Source organism: Thunnus albacares, chromosome 21 (assembly GCF_914725855.1).
Source record: "Thunnus albacares chromosome 21, fThuAlb1.1, whole genome shotgun sequence".
Classification (NCBI taxonomy): Eukaryota; Metazoa; Chordata; class Actinopteri; order Scombriformes; family Scombridae; genus Thunnus; species Thunnus albacares.
In genome coordinates, this window is record NC_058126.1 from 3997331 (window position 1) to 4019273 (window position 21943).

The 21943-nt window shown below is 37.0% G+C and overlaps 1 protein-coding gene across 1 annotated transcript; it reads left to right on the forward strand.

The window, feature by feature from the left end:
* Positions 1 to 1177: 1177 nt before the first annotated feature.
* Positions 1178 to 13811, forward strand: apoob (apolipoprotein O, b). The gene is made up of 9 exons (XM_044338887.1): positions 1178 to 1247; positions 1597 to 1701; positions 2718 to 2840; positions 5387 to 5419; positions 6728 to 6782; positions 8064 to 8159; positions 9345 to 9436; positions 13215 to 13304; positions 13422 to 13811. Exons 1-9 carry the CDS (start codon positions 1224 to 1226, stop codon positions 13464 to 13466), a joined length of 663 nt encoding a protein of 220 aa, XP_044194822.1. The 5' UTR covers positions 1178 to 1223; the 3' UTR covers positions 13467 to 13811.
* The last annotated feature ends 8132 nt before the right edge of the window (positions 13812 to 21943 follow it).

The window sequence follows — 21943 nt, forward strand, 5'->3', positions numbered from 1 at the left end:
CACTGTCCGAGGAAACACAAAGAGGGAATTTGATGCTAAAAAGACTGTAAATGTGTCAGATATCCACTTGATATGACTAACTCAGACTGCTGAAGCTGAATAGAAGCTTCACAGAGACTTTTAAATGACTGTGTGGACACACTGTGGATTTTGGCCTCCATCACTTCCATTGAAAGCACATTTGAAGGATCTTTTAATATCCAGTATGAACAGGAGGAATGATTACAGCGAGGAAAACCTCTTTCACTGCTCATATGGACACCTGACTGCTGGTTTAAGACACACTTGATTTTTTTATCACCAGATGTTGTGTCACAGACTAGTTTAAAGACTCATTATATAAGTTTTATGCTTATATGTTTATATGCAAATTTGGGAACATGTAGTGTTCTAGCACAGAAAAAGTGCACACAGAGAGGAAAAAATACCGGATTAATAAGGGCTGAGCAGCTAATTATTTGCCCCAAGGACTCATAACAATGGGTATACAATATAACAATATTAAAAGCTGGTTAACTGGGCAACAACGGGTGCAATATAAATGTAAATCAATATGATTTATTTATTTATTTCAATTCATTTCAGAATATAATCGACTGGTAACAGATGTCATGTTTCCCATTAGTAAGTGAGGGCTCATACAGCTGATTTTAATACTCATTTGTCTTAAAATGACTCATATGTTCTGTGCACTTCGAGACAAGAGACATACTTTATTAGTTATCCACCAGTATATCCTTCTACTGCTTCATTTATGGCTGATTGAAAGTCTGTTGTTGCTGTTGTTGCCTTAGAAACAAATGTGAGACCGACACCTGTTTGTGTTTGTGAAGAACAAATCTGTTATGATTGAAGTTGTGGAATTAAAACAGTTGGAATTCACACATTAAAAATTAAATTTCTGGTAGTTTAATTAGACTTCATTTCAGCACTATGCACTGTTCAAATAGCATGTCACAACCGCAGTATTAATACCTCTCAGTATTAAAATTAACAAGCTTATTTTCTCTTAATCAACACTAGATTAATGAAAAATTATGTAAAAGTTTTAATGTAAACTATGAAGGTCCAGACTTTCATTAAGGGGCCCAATACTTTTGCTGGAGGGCCGGATTTAGTCCACGGGCCACTATTTGCCTTAATTAAATGTTTTGACAGCTGAATACACAATGCGCATGCGCTAACTCTCTCCGGCTTGCCGTAGAAAGGCGAAAGTCCTCTGGATGAGAATGTCATACGTGAAGCTGGTAAATATTTGCTAAACGTTTTTACTTTTTTACACCTGAAAAATATTGTAGTTTTTAAGCAGTAGCTGTCATTTAATAAAGAAAATTGTTATAGTTTTACTCACAGCACTATAACAGCGAAGAGATGTTTATTAGTTAGCTATCAGCTACCGTTAGCGTCAGTTAAACAGTCGAAGGGTCTTTTTCTCTAATTATTTAACATTACAAGACGTTAAACGCCACATTTATATTCCCGACTTACTCTGAAGTGTTTGAATATATGTTTTAAGATGTTTAAATCGACAGCACAGCCTCATTTCTAGCTTTATCCTTCCTCCCCGATGTGTGTGTTTTGCCGCTCCGCCGCCAGGTGTCGCTGTGCGCCGCTGCTCCCGGGCTGACGGGCCTGCTGAGCGGCTCCGTGCTGGCGGCCAGTGAGGGGAAGAAGAAGAGTTCACAGCTGAGCATCGATGAGGTGAGTTAATCAATAACTGACTGACAGGAGCAGTATGTGCTCACAGTCACTGTGTCATCACTTTGACCTGTTTCCCTCTGTACTTATACACTGTTTATTTACAGTGGTGGAAAGTAAACATTTACATAAGTACAATGTTGAGGTATTTGTACTTTGAGTATTTCCATGTGATGCTACTTTCTACATTTCAGAGGGAAATATTGTACTTTCTACTCCACTACATTTATTTGACAGCTTTAGTTACTTTTCAGATGAAGATTTGACACAATGGATAATATAACAAGCTTTTAAAATACAACACATTGTTAAAGATGAAACCAGTGGTTTCCAACCTTTTTGTCTTTTGACGTCTTACAAAAAGCAGTGTGTAGTCGGGGTCACATTTCACATGTCTATGAGTTGTTAACAGCTCCACCAAATAGTGATTTTTCCCTCTAAACTTCTCACATGCTTTCATTTCAATAAATGTTCAAATGATCCAATATTTCAGCAAAAATCAAAGATGAGAGAAAAAGTCCAAAAACTGAAAACAGATTTGTGTATCAGAACTTTGTTTTTTCTTCTTTCCTCTCCCATTAATCATCTCACGACCCCTCAGATTTATCTGCTGACCCTTTGGAGGGGCCCGACCCCTAGGTTGGGAACCACTGGACTAAACTAGCTAACTGTATATAAAGTAGTGTAAACTAGCTCCACCTCCAGCAGCTACAACAGTAACATGCTGCTCTAACACTGATGCTTCACTATTAATAATCTAATGATGTCATATATAATAATATATCAGTCAGAGGGACCAAACCACTACTTTTACTGCAATACTTTAACTACATCAAGCTCATAATACTTATGTACTTTTACTGCAATACTTTAACTACATCAAGCTCATAATACTTATGTACTTTTACTGTAGTAGGGTTTTATCTTGTAGTGGAGTATTTGTACATTGCTGTATTGGTACTTTTATTTACTTATCTTGACACTGACACTCATCATCCTCCTGCTGTCGTTTGTTTCAGCTGCCGTCTTTATACAGCACCCCTGAAGTAGAGCCGCAGTACGTGGAGCCAGAGGCGGGGCAGCTGGAGCAGAGCATCGCGTCACTGAGGAAATGGGCAGAGCCGTATATAGACCAGTATCAGGTGTGTTTACATCTCACCCTTCCTGTCACCAACAAAGAACTTTAATTGTTGTGATATTTTGGGCAGGTGTACTATGCAGAAAACTGATCTTTTTCAGAATTTGTTCAAACTGCACGTTAAAATTTAACTCCATGTCTGTGTTTTCCTGCCAAAATCTGACCTTAACCTCCACTCAGGCCACTCCACTTGTTCTCTTTTTTTTATTTAAAGATAACTGTGCACCATCTGCATACACACATTAATATCTCTACATCCACTGGATTAAAATGGAGGCTCTGCCTTTTATGGACCTGTTGCCATGATGAATCAGAGCTCCATTAATGATGATTTTTTTTAATTCATTACACACATGCTTAACTCAAGAGTTGAGTGAACTGACTCTGATCAGCTGGAACTGAAAACTCAAAGTTTCCCATCTCAGAGTTCATCAACTCAGAGTTCAGGGTCAGACTCAGAGTTTATTGAACCTGCTTTCTGGAATCGACCCTCGTTTTATCCCGACCGACAGTCCACGACCCAAAAATATTCACTTTACTGTCATAGAGGACTAAAGAAACCAGAAAATATTCACATGTTAGAAGCTGGAAACAGAGGTTTTGTTTTTAAAAACGGTTAATCAATTATCAAAATAGTAATTTGTAAATGTAATTTGTAAGTTACTCAAACAACATAATAACAAATAAATCCTGTCAGGCAGCAGCTAACGAATATTTTCATCGATTAATCTGGTTGTTATTTTTTCAATTAATCACTTAATTGTTTGGTCTGTGAAATGTCAAAAAAAAGTGAAAAATTGTTCATCACAACTTGTCAGGGACCAAGATCAGATCTTCAAATGTCTTGTTTTATGCAGCCAAAAGTCTAAAACTGACATGTATTCAGTTTATTATCATATAAGACAAAGAGAAGAAGAAAATCCATCATTTGAAATGCTGGAAGCAACTTGAAAAATGATTTAAATGATGTTTGATTCAGCTCGAAAATCCTGTAAAAATGAATTGTGTTTCCACTTTGGATGTCAGATATACAGTCAGCTGTCTAATCATCAACACGCTGTACATCCCAAAACCAGTCAGCCTTCGGTGCCTCCTGCGTTCACAGCTTCACTTCCACCGTTTAGTGGTTTTTGTTTTAAAGATTTTGTGGAGATATTTAAAATGTCATATTTCTGGAATAACAACCTCCTCACTTTCCCTCACAAACTCTTGGATCTCCCATAGTTCCACAACTCTGCAGTTTTCATTCCTGATGTCAGATGTTTTTTTTATCAGCTGCTATGACCAGTAAAAATAAAATCACATGAGCTCAGAAGCATCATCACGTGCACCTTTTTTTATTTCCAGAACGATGGCACCGAAGAGACGCAGCTGTCGATGTTACCTGAAGGATTAAACAACACATGTTTCTGCTTTGTTTTTGTCACGCTGGGCGCTTGAAGTTTTTTCACTGCAGATGAAGATATGCCCAACAAAAATATTACATTTAATAACCCGGCTTGTTAAATTTTTCCACCATGCGAGACACTTGCAAGCGCTGCACATCTGTATTTTTTTCCCCCCATTATTTTTAATTACCGTCGTTGGGTAGAATTAGTGTCTCAAGAATGTGATTATATTTTCAAAGCGGTCACGTTTGTGCAGTGTGACGTGGAGTTTCTAACAAAAAGACACATGTTTTGAAACCTCTTTGTTATCCATCATATTCACATGTACAGGAAGTTGTATTAATACTGAACTCAGCCTGAGGAAACATCAGGAAAAAGTGATATTATTGAAAGTATTTTTTCCTTCTAGGCTCAGGGCGTCAGATGCTGAAGGTCTAAACTAGCTTGATTGTGTCTGTGCAACAAAATATTTCCTTCTGTTTCATCACTGATGATCAATCGTGTCTATTTGGTGTTTAAAAACGGGGAAATAATTATGTTCACTTTTTCATAAAAGCATGAAACTTGGCACACTTGTACAGTTTGGGGCCCTGAACATTTTCAGAAATGGAGCCATGGCAAAAAACGCCTCGTGGTGGCCATGGCAACCAATTTACTTTCCACCATAACCTAATTATGTATAGTGCATCATATCTCCTGAACTAAATATGATAACACAGAAAAAGTGATGTCTACCCCTATGTTTTTATGGCCAAGGATTACAATGATACCATATACAACATCATAAACTGTTCAGGTTAATAGTTAATGGTGCATTCATTGATGCTGTGAGAAGGAAATCACAGTATAGGAATACCAAGGCTAGACTTTATAATATCATGTCTGTTGCATGCATGTTGTGTTAAAATTTTAAAAGCTTGAATGTCCAACAAATGACAATTTGAACATCAATACAGCAGCAAACAAGTATTTGCTATGTAAAGATATAATGGAGTGATGGCGTCCTGAGCAGAGAATGAAGTCACACTCCCTCTGTATGTGTTGTTGTCCGAGCTTCTATGGTCTTTGTTCAGATAGCCGATCCAGCTGCACGTGCATGTATCTTTTTTTTTTTTTGCTGTATGAAAAAATGAACTTAATTTCTGTGTCTTGTGTTTTGCAGCAAACAGGCCAGGCTGCAATGGAGAAAGTTGAGGTTTGTGACCTGTAAAAATCCTTGTTTTTCACTTTGTTTTTTTTTTAGCTGTCGTTGCTGTGATGAAAAGCAGTTATTTAACAGTCACACGTCCGGTTGTTTCATGACTTTTTTTGAGGTGACAGCTGCAGCTCGATGCACAGAAATGTGTCCAAACCGTCAGTGACAAAGCAAAGCCGTGATGCTGTTTGTCTTCACACCGCGGTTTGTTAGGACATATTGTAAACATGACGCTTACTGGTGTCATGAGTGCGAAAGAGAAACCACATCAACTTCCTCAGTGTTTTAAATTTGCTTTAAAGGTCAAGTCCATGTTATAACTATGTAAATTACAGGTATACTCACATATATAATTAAAGAGTTAAACATATGTATGAACAAGTACTTTGTTTATAAGCAGATTATAATGATACAGTAGTGGAAAGTAAGTTAAGTGCATTTACTTGTGTAAAGTACTTAAGTACAGTTTTAAAGTTCTCATTTAATGCTACTTTAATGGGAAATGTTATACTTTTTACTCCAATATTAGACAGTTGTAGTCACTGTTTACTTTTCAGATATAAATTTATTGATTATCTTTTAAAATATTTGTTATAAATTACCTAACATGACTTAAAGTTCACTTCCAATTACAACAGTATAATACTACTTACATAAGAAAACATTGGTAACAATCATCCAATCACATAATGCATATTAACATTTTTCTGCATAACGAGTTTACTTGTGATAAATTAAGTATTATTATTTTCTGTTAATACTTTTGTACTTGAGCTTAAGTTAAGTAGCAGTATTTTAACTTGTAACAGAGTATTTTTAGAGTTTGGTATTTCTACATATAAACTATTGACAGCAGGAGAAAACATTAATAATTGAGATTCAGAAGTTAATCTGTGAATCATCAGTGTGGACGTGAGATCAGGTTCCTGTTCTGTTGTGTATTTTGGCAGAGCAGCGACACTTTTATTTATATTTGGTTTGTTTGGTTTGAAGTGCACAAGATAGATAATAAAAAGTCAACAGTATCAGAGCTGCCTGGTTTCATCTGGTCAGTGATATTATGAGTTTTAATTATAATATTAAATTGTTGACATATCTGCTGTTCATGTGATCTTTTAATCATTTCACATTTCTAACTATTCTGCAGATGTTAGATTGATTCTTTGTGGGATAAAAGTTTGTTAAGAGTAAAAACGTTGTTTTATTGCACATTTTAAAGTGAGTGTACGTGGTTCTATACAGACTGATGAGATTAATGTGACTTTTCTGTGTGTGTGTGTGTGACTGTTGGTGATCTTTGGACCACAGAGAGCGTACAGGACTGTGGAGCCAACCATCAACACCTCTATAACAACAGTCACAGGTGAGAAAACACTTTGTTCTCTTTGTAAAGTCCTGAACACGACTTCAGTCAATGCAGTCAGTGTAACGTGTGCCGTAAACATGATTATACACGATCAGTAAACAACTGTTTATGTGTTTGTGTCCAGTCAAAAGAAATATCACAACATAAGGATTTTCTAAACAAAAACAACTAAAATCTCAGAAATATTTGACATTTTTCAGGATGTTAAAGCTTTGGCATGTTATAAATGAGATGAAAAACAAGATTGTAACATGATTCTGTGGCAGGAAACGTTTGTTATTTTACTCTACAGCGAGTTTAACTGACTATAAACAGCTTCTATTTTTAATCTAATGTGTGGTTTCTTGTTTTTTCAGCATAAACTGGTCTAATATGGTCAACTGGTCAACCATCTTAGAGATTAAATTAAATTTACAGCTTATATTGCTAAAGTTTTGGGGTTTGTTTGTTGTTTGTCCACAGCTGAGCCTGACATGTTTGCTCATTACACATATATCAGAATCAGTGTTTATTTCAACCAATAAATGACAAGAAAATGAATCACAGAAAGATGCAGATGTGTTGAAACAGTCTCACTGTTTTGTAGTTTGTCCACCAGAGAGAAGTTTCATCTGTAAAACATCCTGCTCAGCATATTTCATGGTTCAAATTAATTTGCCGAATATTTTCTCGATTAATCGTTTTGTCTTCAAAATGTCAGAAAATAGTGAAAAATGTTCGTTATAATGTCAAACTGCTCAAGTTAATGTATTCAACTTCAACCAACTGTCCAAAAATCACAAAGATATTTAGTTTACTATCATGTGTAACAAAGAAAAGCATAAAATCCTGAAAAATAAAAACAAACGAATCGATTATCAAACTCGATTGACGATCCTGCATCAGTCAGGTTATAATGAACAACCTGAACTCATGATGAATTATCAGGATGCAGACAGGTTGATGTTAAAGCTGCAACTAACCATCAATCTGCTGATTATTTTCTTGATTAATCCATTCATTGTTCTGTGTATAAATAGTGAAAAATAGCTGTTATTTATTTTTAGAGTTTATTATCATTTTTGACACAGAAAAGCTTCAAATTCTCACATTTGAGACGCTGCAAACAGCAAATATTTGGCATTTTTCCTTTAAAAAAAGACTAAAACAATTCATCAATCGTCAAAATAATTGATATGTAAACATCCTTCCTTGTTGAGACGGTTATTTGTGTAAATCACACATAATCAAACAGACATAATGAGGATCTTTCAGCAGGCGACTCTGTTGCTCTTTCAGACGTGTACCAGTTCCTCAGTGATCCTCCTCCTGACCTTTACCCCAGCATGGCCGCCGTCGGTTTCTCGGGCTTCCTGGGACTTTATTTGGCCAAAGGTAACTTGTTCACACCTGCACACACACACACACACACACATACACACACACACACAAACACACACTGACCTGCATTTCCTCACAGAGACTAATCAGGTCAGAGGCTGCAGACAGGTTGATAACGAGAGAGCATGAGGCAATGAGGCGGCAACAGAGCCTGCGGTTAGCGTTAGTGTGTTTTCTCTATTTATGCAGAATATTTCTTTTAGTGTCTTGTTTTCTCTGCAATATTCCTTTAATCCAAGACAACTTTATCTTTCAGGAGATGATAAAAGCAACCTTAAACCTTAAAAAAAGCCCAGTGCTCGCTCTATCTCAGTCTCTACTACTAACTAAGTTTCCTTTAATGCCTTTTTTCAACCTACAGAGAAAAGTTATGGACACATAAATATGGCTTTTGATGGCAGGCATGTTCGCTGAATTGCATTCTTGTCTGTTGAGTCTAAAGCATGTAAACAGTTTGGACTCTGTGACTCTTCTCGGACAATAGTTCTCCTTGTATGATTGTTGGTGCGAGATGGCGGCTCTGTTAAGGAAAACGCTTTGATTGTACAGGATGTACAAAGACGTTATTTAACAGTTAAATGTCCGGTTGTTGGTTTTTTTCTTTTAGCTTTTCCAGTAGATTCAAACAAACATGCTGCAACATATGGAGCAAATTTACATCATGAAAATAAAATAGTAGGGATATTTATTTCCTGTTTGGTCCTTTCTGTCTTTATATACATCAAAAAATTCTAGCACGGCTGTATACATATTTGAAACCGAGTAATCAAATAAATTACCCTTAATTACTCCCAGAAAGGAAAAACAAAACAAAACATCATTTTTACACCTTCAACAGTAATTATCATCCATGACTCCCATTTTTTAAGTGTAACTGGTGTATAATTATACTTGTATCCTCTTCTATGTTTGAATTCAGATCTCTTTTCCAGACTTTTTTAGTGGATTTTCCCTTTAAAAGCTTTGTAAAAGACATGATAAGGAGTTTCTGTTATCACGCAGTAAACACAGGATGTCACACAGTCGAGGAGCTGCTGTCTGACTTTATGACAGATAGATGAATTATTAAATCAATAAAGTGTCAACGAGGACTGGAGTGAAAGGTCACATCGGTTCACAGCAGCAGCTTCTTCACTTTGACCTCTGACCTCTGACAAAACATGTTTCTGTTGTTTTCAGGCTCCAGAGTGAAGCGACTGGTGTTTCCAGTTGGACTCATGGCTCTGAGCGCCTCCATGTTTTACCCTCAGCAGGCTGCATCCTTATTAAAGGTGTGTTTTTGTGTCTTATATATCACCTCCTGTATGTAGTTATATGCAACTAGAGCTGCAATGATAAGTCGATTAATCGATTAAGTGATCAACAGAAATAAGTCGTTGTTGTTTTAGTAATTTTTTAAGCAGAAATTCCTCTAAAATGTGAGAATTTGAGGATTTTCTTTGTCATGCATGATATTAATTTAAGTATTTGAAGTTTTTTTGGTTTGTTGGTCAAATAAAAAAAGACACTTGAAGACCTCACGTTGGGCTGCAGGAAATTATAACAGGAATATATTTATAGACAAAACAATATATCAATTAAACAATCAGAACGTTAACCGATAATGAAAATAATGATTAGTGGCAACAGACACAGAATGTTGAACAGTTTCACTGAATTAGTGGGTTTCATGTCGACTGAGCTGCGTTGAGCAACTTAACCGTTTTATTTAATTAATATTTAATATTAAGCAAATCCAAAAAGTTGAATGTGAATCTTGACACTTTGAAATGAAAATGGTTGAAATCTTAAAACAAAGGAGCAAACATCAGGTCACATTTTGATTTAAAAGCCTTTATTTTTTACATTCCTTAATAATAAAAAACAACAACGATAATCAACTAGTTTTGATGAAGGCAGATCTTCATTTTTTCCGAAACCAACAATCCAACATGTTCACCAGCTTCATGCAGGGATCAGCCAGGTGTGGAGGTGAGAAGGCAGCAGAACTAGAGCTGCAACCATTAGTTGATTAATCCATTAGTTGATTAATCCATTAGTTGATTGACAGAAAATTAATCAGCAACCATTTTGATAATTAAAAAATCGTTTCAGTCATTTTTTTCTCTGGTTTTAACTTCTTAGATTTGAGGATTTTGCTGTTTATCTTTGACATAAACAACAATCTTTAGGTTCTGGACTGTTGGCAACACAGAGGACTCTAAGAAATTATGAATTTTTTTACAATTTGGTAACATTTCATACAAATTACATTAGTTGAACTTCTCTCTGTTTCAGTCCTGACACAACCAAAGATATCGGTGGCTGAAGAGCAAAACCTCCTTTCTGAAAAATGCACTTTTTTGAGAAAATTGTTTAAAAAAAGTTGTTGTTTTCTTGCAGAATGCTATTTGTTAAGGATACCCAATATGTAATACACTGTTTTTGGACTATATTACTATATTATGCAGTATTGTTTACGGTATGTTTGTATGGTTATTACGGTATTGTTAACACATAATATAGTAATATAGTCCAAAAACAGTGTATTATGTATCGGGTATCCTTAACAAATAGCATTCTGCAAGAAAACAACAAGTGTTTTTATAGTTTTCTCAAAAAAGTGCATTTTTCAGGGAGGAGGTTTTGCTCTTCGGCCATCGATATTCATTTTACTGTCACAGAGACTAAAGAAACCAGAAAATATTCACATTTAAGAAGCTGGAATCAGAGAATTTTTCCATTTTTTTTTTCTTTATGAAATGTCTCAAAATGATTGATTGATTATCAAAACAGTTGTCCAAGAATGTCCAAACCACTCTGCCAGTGTGTGACAAAGCCAGAATATTAAAAAAACAACTTTAACAATCATAATTACTATTTCAGAAGAAAATGTAGTTTTAACTGTTTCAGATGTTTTGTGCAACAAAGGAACTTGTTTGAGTGGAAAGTTTCACCAAGTTTTTAAGGTCAACATTGATATTTTTGGTTTGATGCTGCTGATTATTTTTGACTATTTTTGATTATTTGACTTTGTTGTTTTTGTCCACATGACAAGGTTTCAGTGTAAAAAGAAAATATAGTTACAACTGTGAAACATGGGCTGAATTTTCTGACATAAGCAGAAAAGTTTAACCGGATAGAGATGAAAGAAAAGGTTAAACCTGTAAATCTGTTCTCACCTCTTTATTTAATGTTTCACCAAGTTCCAGATTCGACTCAGGAAGCAGCTATGAAAACAGGAAAGGTGAAAAACATGGACTTTTCTTTTATTTTTAGGTACAAAATTATTCTTGGTAGGTAGATCTTTTTGGGCCAGACATTTTTAATGGAAAATCACACCCTTGTTTTATAAACTGAACCTCTCCCGTCATGCTGGGCATCACGTAGATTAAAACTTTCCAGGCAGGTCTCATGCAGCAGTTAGTTTTATCACTGTTTTGTGTGTGTTTGATCTGTGACTCGTTTCCCTTTAGGAAAGGGTTGTGCTTTTCCTGTAGGAGCTGCTGGCTGTGAGTTTTTGCATGTAATTCCCACCAATGTCTGGGTTATTTTATTCATTTCCACCCAGAGAACCGACAGGCACGAACACAGAATGAAACACAAACACAGAGACACGCCCGACTCGCCACTCCCAACACATGCAGAGATGAAACCGACGGCCAGGCCAGCGTACAGATATGAAAACACATGAGCTGACGAGATAAAAGAGGACGTTGCATCTCTGGTTTACAGAGTCAGTGAACTTCTATGAAAGTTGCGGGAAGTTTCGTAGTGAAACCAGTTCATTCCTCTTTTTTTAAGAAATAGGAAATCTTTGTATTTTAAATTCTGCAGATCAGCATTTTGTGTGTTGAAAGGTTCATCTGTAGACTTTAAAATGAAAAGATTGCTTTGGGGTTATGAATGTTTGGCCTTGATGAAAGCCAACACCTCACTAGAATATGTGTGTTTTCCTTAAAGAGTCTATAATTATATTTTTTTATAATCACGATGTCTAAGCTGTCAGTGTGTGATGTGTTTGGCTCGTAGTGATGAACCTACAGAGGATTATCAGTGACTCTGCAGCTCCTCTCGGCTTTACGGAGCTTTATAGTGAGTTTCAGCTCATTGTTCATCTGTCCGGCTGCAACTTTACTGTTCTGGTTCACTCTCAGCACGAAGCTTCTTTTCATAAACCAGAACAAGTGTTTTTCAAACCGAGCATATTTATTCTCCTCCAACATGCTGCAGTTTACTAAACGTGGTAAAACAACGGAGCTCGCGCCCGACATCTTGAGTGTACACCTTTTTTGTCTCTCTAAACTAGTGACAACAACAGGCCAGATAATTTCCCGGACACCTTCAAAATAAGAGCATTTCTGTTTAACTGGAAACCAGGCATTTATAGTGTATTCTCCATATAAACACTGAATAATTACAATTTCCAGGTTTATCCTGACGTGTACATTTTACTGTAAATGCTATAACTGTAAATAAATATAAATAGTGCATTCTATTTTTAACATATAACTTAAACTAAACATGAATTGCCTGTTTTCCTCAATCAAATAAAAACAATTCACAACACAGCGTCTCTCATAGCATCGTTTTCAGAGAAAAAGCTGTAAAAAGCCGCTGTACACTACCTGCTCAGCATTAAACAGACACAGTTAGCTGTAGACTAGCTGGTGAACATAGTGGAGCATTTAGCAGCTAAAGAGCCAGATATTTCCCTCAGGAGCTGGTAGAGAGTAAAAACAGAGCTAAAAGAGAGTGAATATTGGACTTACATTCACCAGGTGGACAGAAACACGACTCCACATGAATGATAATGTTGCTGTGTAACTGCTGGATGTGCAGAAACGTGGACTCTGACTGGTGACTTTTGTAGCCATGTAGTCATCCATCCTAAAATATATCTCTAAAAAAATGCATCAGAGTTATGAGTGTACAGCAAATCCAGAGAGAATTTCTTCACCAGTGTTATTACGGTTTATATCTGTGATCACAAATCTGGCGAAATAATCTTCTTTATCTTGAGCCGCCCTCTTCCTGATCAGCTAATAATGTTTCTTTTGTTTCCACCAGCTGAGTCGGGACTCGGCGTACACCTGGGCTCAGCAGGGCCGAACCGCTGTAGAGACTCTTTGGAAAGATCCACCGTTTGCCAAAAAGAAGGTGAGTCTTCACTGAATGGCTGCCTGTTTTTTTTTCTCTTGTTGCTGTATGTTGATGCTACTGTTTTTATTGCACTAACTAATCAGAGTTTTGTGTCTTGTCCTTTTTTTTGGGAAGTCTGAGAAGAAAGAGCGAACAGAGAACAACAACACGTCCAGCTGAGACGGAAAGAAGACACGTACTACTCCATCCAATGAGACATTGGGCCTCATGCAAGAACATTTTCATATTTATCCTAAATCTCTGACTTTTTTTCTGAGGTTTTAACAAACTTTTAACTGCACAAACTTGGCGCAAATCTCTGGTTTCAGCCTGATAAACGTCACCTGTTCATGTGGAGATAAACGTTTCTGAGATTTCATCATTAGCATCATCAACGCCCCTAAAATGTCCATACAACCTGTTCCACTCCATTTCATTCACAAAAACATTCTCAAAGAGTAAAAAGAATCATTAGACACATTTATCAGTGTCAGCAGTCGAATTAGAGGAGCTGAAACTATTAGAAAACATGAATCCATCAGAGCAGCAGCAGCACTGTGACATGCTTGGACGTGAGGTTAGATGCTAAAAAACGTCTTTCTAAAGCAAAGCGCTCCATCAATAGAATGAGAGGCGTCATGTGACAGAGAGATATTAGAGGAGAGAATATTACAGCCTACACTTGCTGGGCTGTTAGGGTTAGGTGTTAGGGTTAGAATTAGGGTTACAGTAGGTGATGTTACACTGTCAGCTGCAACACAACATGATTCTGGACAGAGAGCTGCAGAAACACCCTGAACTAGCTTTTTATTACTGACATGCTGAAGTTCGTTTTAGTTATATCTCTTATTTTAGTTCATTTGTCATCATTTTTAAACTCCAAATTCATTCAGAATTAGGATTTCAGGGCAAATTCTTGGTCAGTTCATGACTCGTACGACACGTCTGAACCACTCAACTCCAAGTAAAACAGGTGAATGCAACAAACTCTCTGAAATCACTTGAACGTGGCACTTGAGAACGAGTCTGTTCGTACAAATGCTTCTTGCATGAGACCCGATGACTTTTCACTCTCCAGTAACACACACTCACACCTGTACTACTCCTGTAGATCAACCTTTTGCATATTCCACACACACACACAACTCTTAGAACTATTAATCAAGACTTGTAAGCTTGTTTTGAAATATCAAACTGAATGTGTCCATTCTTTTGAGTCATTCCTGGAGTCAAACCTCTGCTCGTTCCAAGAAGCAGGTTTCCCAATTCTTCTGGATCTGTATTCCAGTGGTGCAGATAACTCTGCCGACCTGTTTCTCGGAGCAGGCCTCAGCACTCCTCCTACACTGTAATCATTTGTTTTGTTTGTAACTTTAGATTTTCCAGTTTCTGTCGAGTTTGTGCAGCGTTAGCAGCAAATCATTGATAATGTCTGCCACTTCCTCATTATAAATTGTGTGAATTTGAAGCTCAAATAGTATGTAAGAGGTTATTTATTCTAAAATCATGGCTGCAACCTTGGATTCACTGGCAGATTAAACATTTTCAGACGTCATCTGTTATTTAATTGATAAGGAGAGGTATTAAAGTCTGATAACCAGACTGAATTGCTGCTTAGTTTCACTTCAGTTCCTGTTTCTCACTCTCTCTGGGTGGAGGAGTGACGATGAGTCTTATTCACACAAAAAGTGAGAATCTAAAGTGACTCAGTTTCTTCTTTTCTCTGGCGGAGTGCCATTTTGTGATCTTGCTAAGTGAACAAGTTGACATATTCATTTCACCAGTTGTACGTTCAGGTCGCACTGTGATGCTAATAATACTACTATCCCGTAGTAAAGGGCCAAATTAAATGTGCATTCCAGTTTGATTTACTTGAATAAAAATGTGTCTATGTCTAATAATGCACTGTACATATGAAGTGTTATCTTAATACAATGTAATTAAAACATCAGTTCTTTAACCCCAAACACTCGCTGAGCAGTTCATTCATAAAATTATAAAACTGGGTACAAAAAGAGTGACTTCAGAGTGTTTTCATGTTCTTCTTTTCTCTTTTGGATCAGTGTTTCTCTGTTCATGTGGGTCACACGGTGTCTTTTTGTATCCGTGCAACCGGAAAAAGTCACAGATAGATCATGTGTAAGAAGGTCATGTCCTGTTGTTGTGGTCGGAGGAAACCGCAGCAGCAGTCCCTCTTATAACCCTAAAGAATGTGACGACGAGATCAGAGGCTCTAAACGTGTCAATGCTGCTTAAGTTGCTTATATGCTCTTTACCAAATGTTCACGTTTCATTTTCCTGATTGTCCTTTTTTCCTTTTGTGGTTTTGATTTATCATCAAACCAGTGATGTAATGTTTCCGCAGACAGAGCAGCAGAAGCGTGTGGGCACGTGCAACTTCAAATGTTTAAGACTGGAAGGCTTTTAGGGCTGCAACTAGAGATGATTTTCATTATTGATTAATCTGTCGATCATTTAGTTTTCGTTTAATTGGTTAGTTGTTTTGTCCAGAAAATGGTGAAAAATGTCTGACTGTTTCACAAAGCCCAATGAGACGTCTTCAAATGTTTTGTCATAGAGGACTAAAGAAACTAGAAAATATTCACATTTAAGTAGTAACATTTTTTTCTTTTAAAAAAAATCACTCAAAACGATTATCAAAATAGTCGGAAATTAATTTAAAAGTTGGCAACTAATTGATGAATCGTTGTAGCTCTAATGCCTTTAGAAACTGTTCAATTCTATTTTCACACTATTTTAGTCTTAATAATATAGTCTATAAACAAAAGTTGCTTTTCTGTATATTTTTATTCTACATAGTATCTACCAGCTATTTTAATAATATATTAATCCATTAATTGTTTTGAACAATTTTTAAAGGAAAATTCTCTGATTCCAGCTTCTAAAATGTGAAAATGTTCTTGTTTCTTTAGTCCTCCATGCTAGTCAACTGAATATATTTGGGTTGTGGACAAAACAAGACATTCTACGTTGCATCTTGTGCTTTATCAGCAGTGCCGGCTAGTTAACCAGCTAACATTAACTGAGTTTAAAGACGTTTCACTAACGTTTTCTTGGTTAATATTGCTATTAAATGCAATACAGTGTTAAAAACAGTCTATTAGTTCTAGATGGTGACTGAACGGTTTTATCATAAGATCATTACTGGCAGCAACTTGGTTTGGTGTGAACATTAACATATGCTTTGTGAATCTGCTCTCCCTCAAAAACATTCACTGCAGAAGACATGATGTAACTATCTTCTACTGTTTGAAATTATTAAAATTAATGAACTGAATTCATGTGGGTTTTCCCCTCCCTCATGAGACTTTTAGACTGAGACTGAGAGTTTTAGGTTAACATGTGGATGCTGATGTCAACTACAAACCTATTTGAATCCAGTCATTTGAGGCTCCAAACAGGCTAAAATCAACTGCTTTTCTAACTGAAAGTGTGTCAACACCAATAAAACTTAATTAGACCAAAGGGAACAGCCCTGAAAACCATGACAACTTATTTCAAACAGCCACTGGCTTGACAAAAAGGGACAAAAGAACATAACGTGTGTTACGGGTACATTCTTGCTCTTCGTAAGATGTTTGAAAGTGGTTTTAATTCCTCAAATCTTAAATATTTTAGAGGAAATATTTAGATGTACCAGCCAAATATGTGAATAACGTGCTACGTTCTTTGGTTACAGCTCATAATTATGCATCATCAAGTGAATCTTTGTTTTATGGTGTTCCCCAAGGTTCTGTCCTGGGCCCATTGCTGTTTGCATTGTGCTTTCTTCCACTCAGGCAGATAAGTAATTTTAAAGGTATCTCCATCCATTGTTATGCAGACGATATTCAATTATACATTTAATTTAAGCCTCAAAATGTTTCAAGACTGTCTGTTCTCCTGATAATTTTCTACTGCTAAATACTGATAAAACAAGTTATCATTTCTGCCCTGATGACGTTGACCCAAAGGTTATGGAAGGTCTTGGCTCTTTATCTTCCTTTGTTAAACCTACCTTCCATAATCCGGGTGTTTCTATGGGCCAGGTTTTGAGTCTTGACCAGCATGTAAATTGTTTGGTTTGCTCCTGTTTCTACCAGCTGAGATGATTAAACATGCGTTCATTTCCTCCCGTCTCTCTTCACCTGTCTTAGCAAGACATTCCTGAACCGCTTACAAGTGGTCCAAAATGCTGCTTCCAAGCTCCTGACCAAGTCCCCCAAAAGGTCTCATGCAACACCAATCCTGAAGTCTTTAAACTGGCTTCCCATCAAATTTCAGAATCCAGTTCAAGATCCTTGTAACCATATCCAGAGCCTTGCGTGGTCAGGCACCTGCCTACATTAAAGAGCTACTGCAGACATATAACACCAGTAGGAATCTGACGTCCTCGGATCAGGGTTTGTTGGTAGTCCTTCGTTCCAGACTCAAGACAAAAGGAGACTGTGCTTTTGAGGTTGTAGCTCCTAAACTTTGGAACTCTCTCCCATTGGACTTAAGATCTGTGGACATCTTTAAAAAGCAGCTCAAGACCCATTAGTTAACTTGCTTTTGTTTAATTTTTTTTGTTCATATCTGTTTTTGCCTTGTGTTTTTAGCTGGATGTCTGCATTTAGTGTTTGTTGCTCTGTGTCTTATTTGCTTTTTTTTTGCTTGTTTTTATTGTGAAGCACTTTCTGACGTCCGCTCTTGAAATGTGCCATATAAATAAACTTATTATTGTTATTACAAAGCCAACAGGGCTCTGTGTGCAAGTATGTACAGAGCACACCACAAAACATTGTTTCTGTTGTGTTTTTACAGCTCAGGGACACACTTGGTGACAGTAACTGTGGGAGTTTCTGGTAACAACATCATGAACTGTTAGTTTGTATTGAATCAGAGGATATTTTGAGTTTCCATCAAGGGGAAGTTGTTACACATGTTATTCACTTTTTGCAATTTCAGACCTGCATGACCTTAAAATTTCATTATTTATCATTTTCAGCCTCTGTGAGCTGATACTGAAACTAGATGGTACAATACGGCAGATATGACAACTACATTCAATTTCATCATGAAGAAAGACACAAACTATATAGTGTTGAGACTGATAACAATGTGCTTTCCTGCGTGCGATATTTGTAACTTGGCTCTTGGGATGTCAGTCCATCACTTTGATCCAGACCAAACGGCATCTACCACAGCTTGAGGGTGAAGCCAATGTGGAAATATCTTAAAGTGCCACAGACGGCTGCTAGATGCACCATCTGACTCCCATTAAAAAAGCCTCAACCTCTCTCTAAAAAAAAACTGAGACAATCATTTTTTCCAACTAGTCATTATGATTTTAATCTCCAAATTCGGGGCCTCTAATAATTGTACTGGTGGTTATTTTGGTTATTTTAGCTCTGTTGTTCAGATTTTTAAGACTTATAGTAGCTTTGATGTCTGCCATGTTGATTGATCAGTTAACCAATGGGTGACATTACACCTCACTACGTCCATCTTTATATACAGTGTATGGTTCAGATGGAAATATCTCAACAACTGTTGGATGGATTGCTATGATATTTTACACAGACATTCATGTTCCCCAGAGGATGAATCCTACTGACTTTGGTGATCCTCTGACTTTCCCTCTAGCGCCACCATGAGGTTGACTTTTTAGTTCTTTATTTAAAATATCTCAACAAATATTGGTAGTATTATTGTGAAATTTGGTTCATACATTCATGTTCCCCAGAGGATGAATTGTAAAAACTTTGGTCTCCTGACTTTTCATCTAGTTTGTTCATTTTACCCAATTTCACTACGACCCAAAACAGATGATATTCACATCAACCTCAGCTGTACTTTGTGTTTAGTGCTAATTAGCAGTTAGCTTTATTCACCATTAATGGGACTTACTGTCCCGTAACTGAACTTGTAGCCGTTGACCCAGATTCTGCTTCTGTTTCCACTTTCCTCCGCCTGCTTTGGAAGACAAATTACAGGAGCTACATTTTCTCCATCAGGAGGTACTAAATCAAGTTTCAGGTACTTGAGGGGTAGGGGTGGCTGTCACCCCATTAGTAACCAGTAACAGTAACCCCCATTTCAATTCGTCTGTGTGTACATCAGTGAGGACTTTTTAAACTTTTTGTAACGTAGAATAACACCTTTTTAAGGATGTCTGTCAGAAGTGGTGTCTCCTTTTGAATAAAGTACATCCGATCATTCTCAGTTTGTAAAATACAACGGAAAAGCAAGACAGAACCGATCACGCTTGCCCTACATTTTTTGATTGATTTGTTTATTTGAGTGTCCTGTACCTTTCTGGCGCCCAGCCCGTAAGGGCAATAACCAGGGCAATAATCATAATGTACAGCTCCACAAGTTCAAGACGATTACATTTCAGAACATTCAGTTTAAGTGACAGAAATGTCCTGTTATGTTGGATACAGTGTTTTCTGTCTCAGCTGCTGTGTATCTGCTATAAATCACAAAACAAAACAAAAGCAAACTCAACATATCAGCTTCAGACAATCAAAACAAATCAGGATTCTTTGATTGGATATTTTCACCAAATAATTCCTGAAGACACTGTACAAAGGGTGATAAAATGTATATTATCATAAAATATCATATCATCAGATCATAAAAAACACATAAACGTTGCTCTTCAGGAACAGGTTTATATCAGCCAGCAGTAAAGTACCAGTTCTTAACTGATACACAGGGACCTTTATCTAAATTTATATATGGTTCTGTGTGGTAAGCGTCTTTGATTTGAATGTAATTTCTAAGCTTTGGCTTCCTACAAATTTCCTCCTTCCATTGTTCCTTTTAGATCTTTAATAGTTTTTGTTTGACTGTATCTATATTTTACTGCAAGTTATTCCTGAAAATAAAATTCAAATCAGAAAGAGGTAAATATTGCAGCGACCTCTCGTCCAAGGACAACTGTGTGCTTTGATGCCAGTTAAAGATCTTTTTGTTAGTCTTTGCTGTGGCAACTGAATAAGTATACAAGTAGTCAAAGGTTCAGTTTATTGGAAGTTACAGGTCAGTATGTTCCGGTGATGGAAAAACACCATTAGTGTTGTTTATGTAATCACAAGGAGCCGCCCTGCTCACTCCCACAGGTGTTCTCGGGTAGTCTGATGAGACCTTTACTCAGGTTGAAGATAGGCATAGCTCTGCTGGGGATTACATGAGGTCACTGGACTCAAATCAATAACAGGTGCAACAAATGCTGAGAGACATGAATGAAACACTGCCTGTACACACCTGCAGAGTCCTGAGAGTAAAGGTCCTGCACATGAGTGTCCAACAAAGGCAAAATGTCCAAAAATTATCCCCAATTTGTTTGTATAACTGCAGAACTAAATAACAAGCAGCAGAGATGGAGGGATGCTGCCTGGCTGCAGTTAGTGCAAAGTGGACGTTTGAAGCTGTGTAGTTTATAACTTGTTGCTTACGCTATTTCTCTTCTGACCTGCTTTGTTAAATGTCTTTTAGCAAAATCTGGTCTGACGCAACATAACGCTGCTACCAGTAGAGCTGAGAACAGATAACTGTGGCCTCCTCCTAATGGATGCAGAGTGAGGGTCTCTGACACAACTTCACCTACTTCCAAGGTGCACAGAGAAGGGAAGGAAGTCTAGAGAGATGAGATCTCCAGCAACACTCCAGCCTTCACCCTGACCTGATGAAGGCCACAAGCCGAAACACGTCAGTCAACTAATTAAGTTGTTCTTCATACTACAAGTGTTGCTGGAGTTCTCATCTCTCTAGACTCCTAGAATAAATAGTTCTACAGGCTGGTAGCTCTTGTCTTTGTTGCAGAATATTTCCAGTTTTCTACATTTAGAAGTCAATCAATCAAAGAGAAATATTGATTACCATAAATCTGGAACATATAATTACAATCATCTTTTCAAAATGTTCTTTAGCAAATGTTCTGTTTCATCTCAAGCCATCAGTGAGAAACTTGAATATCCACTTTTCAGTTAAAGCCAACAAAACTCTGTTTAGAAACACAGTTTATTTACATAATTTCCATTATTTGACATTGGTGAATAGTCCCGACCAATGTAGAATCCATCTGCATATCAATACATCCATCTATGAACAAAATTTCCAATTGTTCCCAAACAGATATGATCCAGTAAACTTTATGAACCAAAGAGAGGCCGGCAGTATATAAACCTCTGATAAAGGGTAGAACTCACTGTAATGCAATAAAATGTTGCTGTTAGTGCCAAACATTTTCAAATTCTGCACTTCACTGGCAAACAAACAACACTATTTAAACCTTCTCTCTCTGCGTGTGAAGCCTTCAGTGCAACTGCATCAGTGACAGACTGCTGGTTGATGTTTACGCAGTGTGTAATTTGATGATGTGGGTTTTTAAGGGACACACAGAAGCACGTAGTAGTCTGTCACTTTGCATAGCTGCAAGGTTTTAATCTGTGCAAATCTGGTAGTAAAGCAGGATGTGTCTGTTCATCTCTATCAGGAAACTGCAAACAGCTGGCTCATAGTGACAGAGCTAAACTAAATGATGATGCTTCACTAAAGGGAGCAAATTAAGTCAATGAATTGAACAAATCTTTATCTTGAGGGGGAGAAAAATACTCAAAATTGTTACCCTTGATGCACGCTGGGTTTTATGGGTTTACACTGACTGA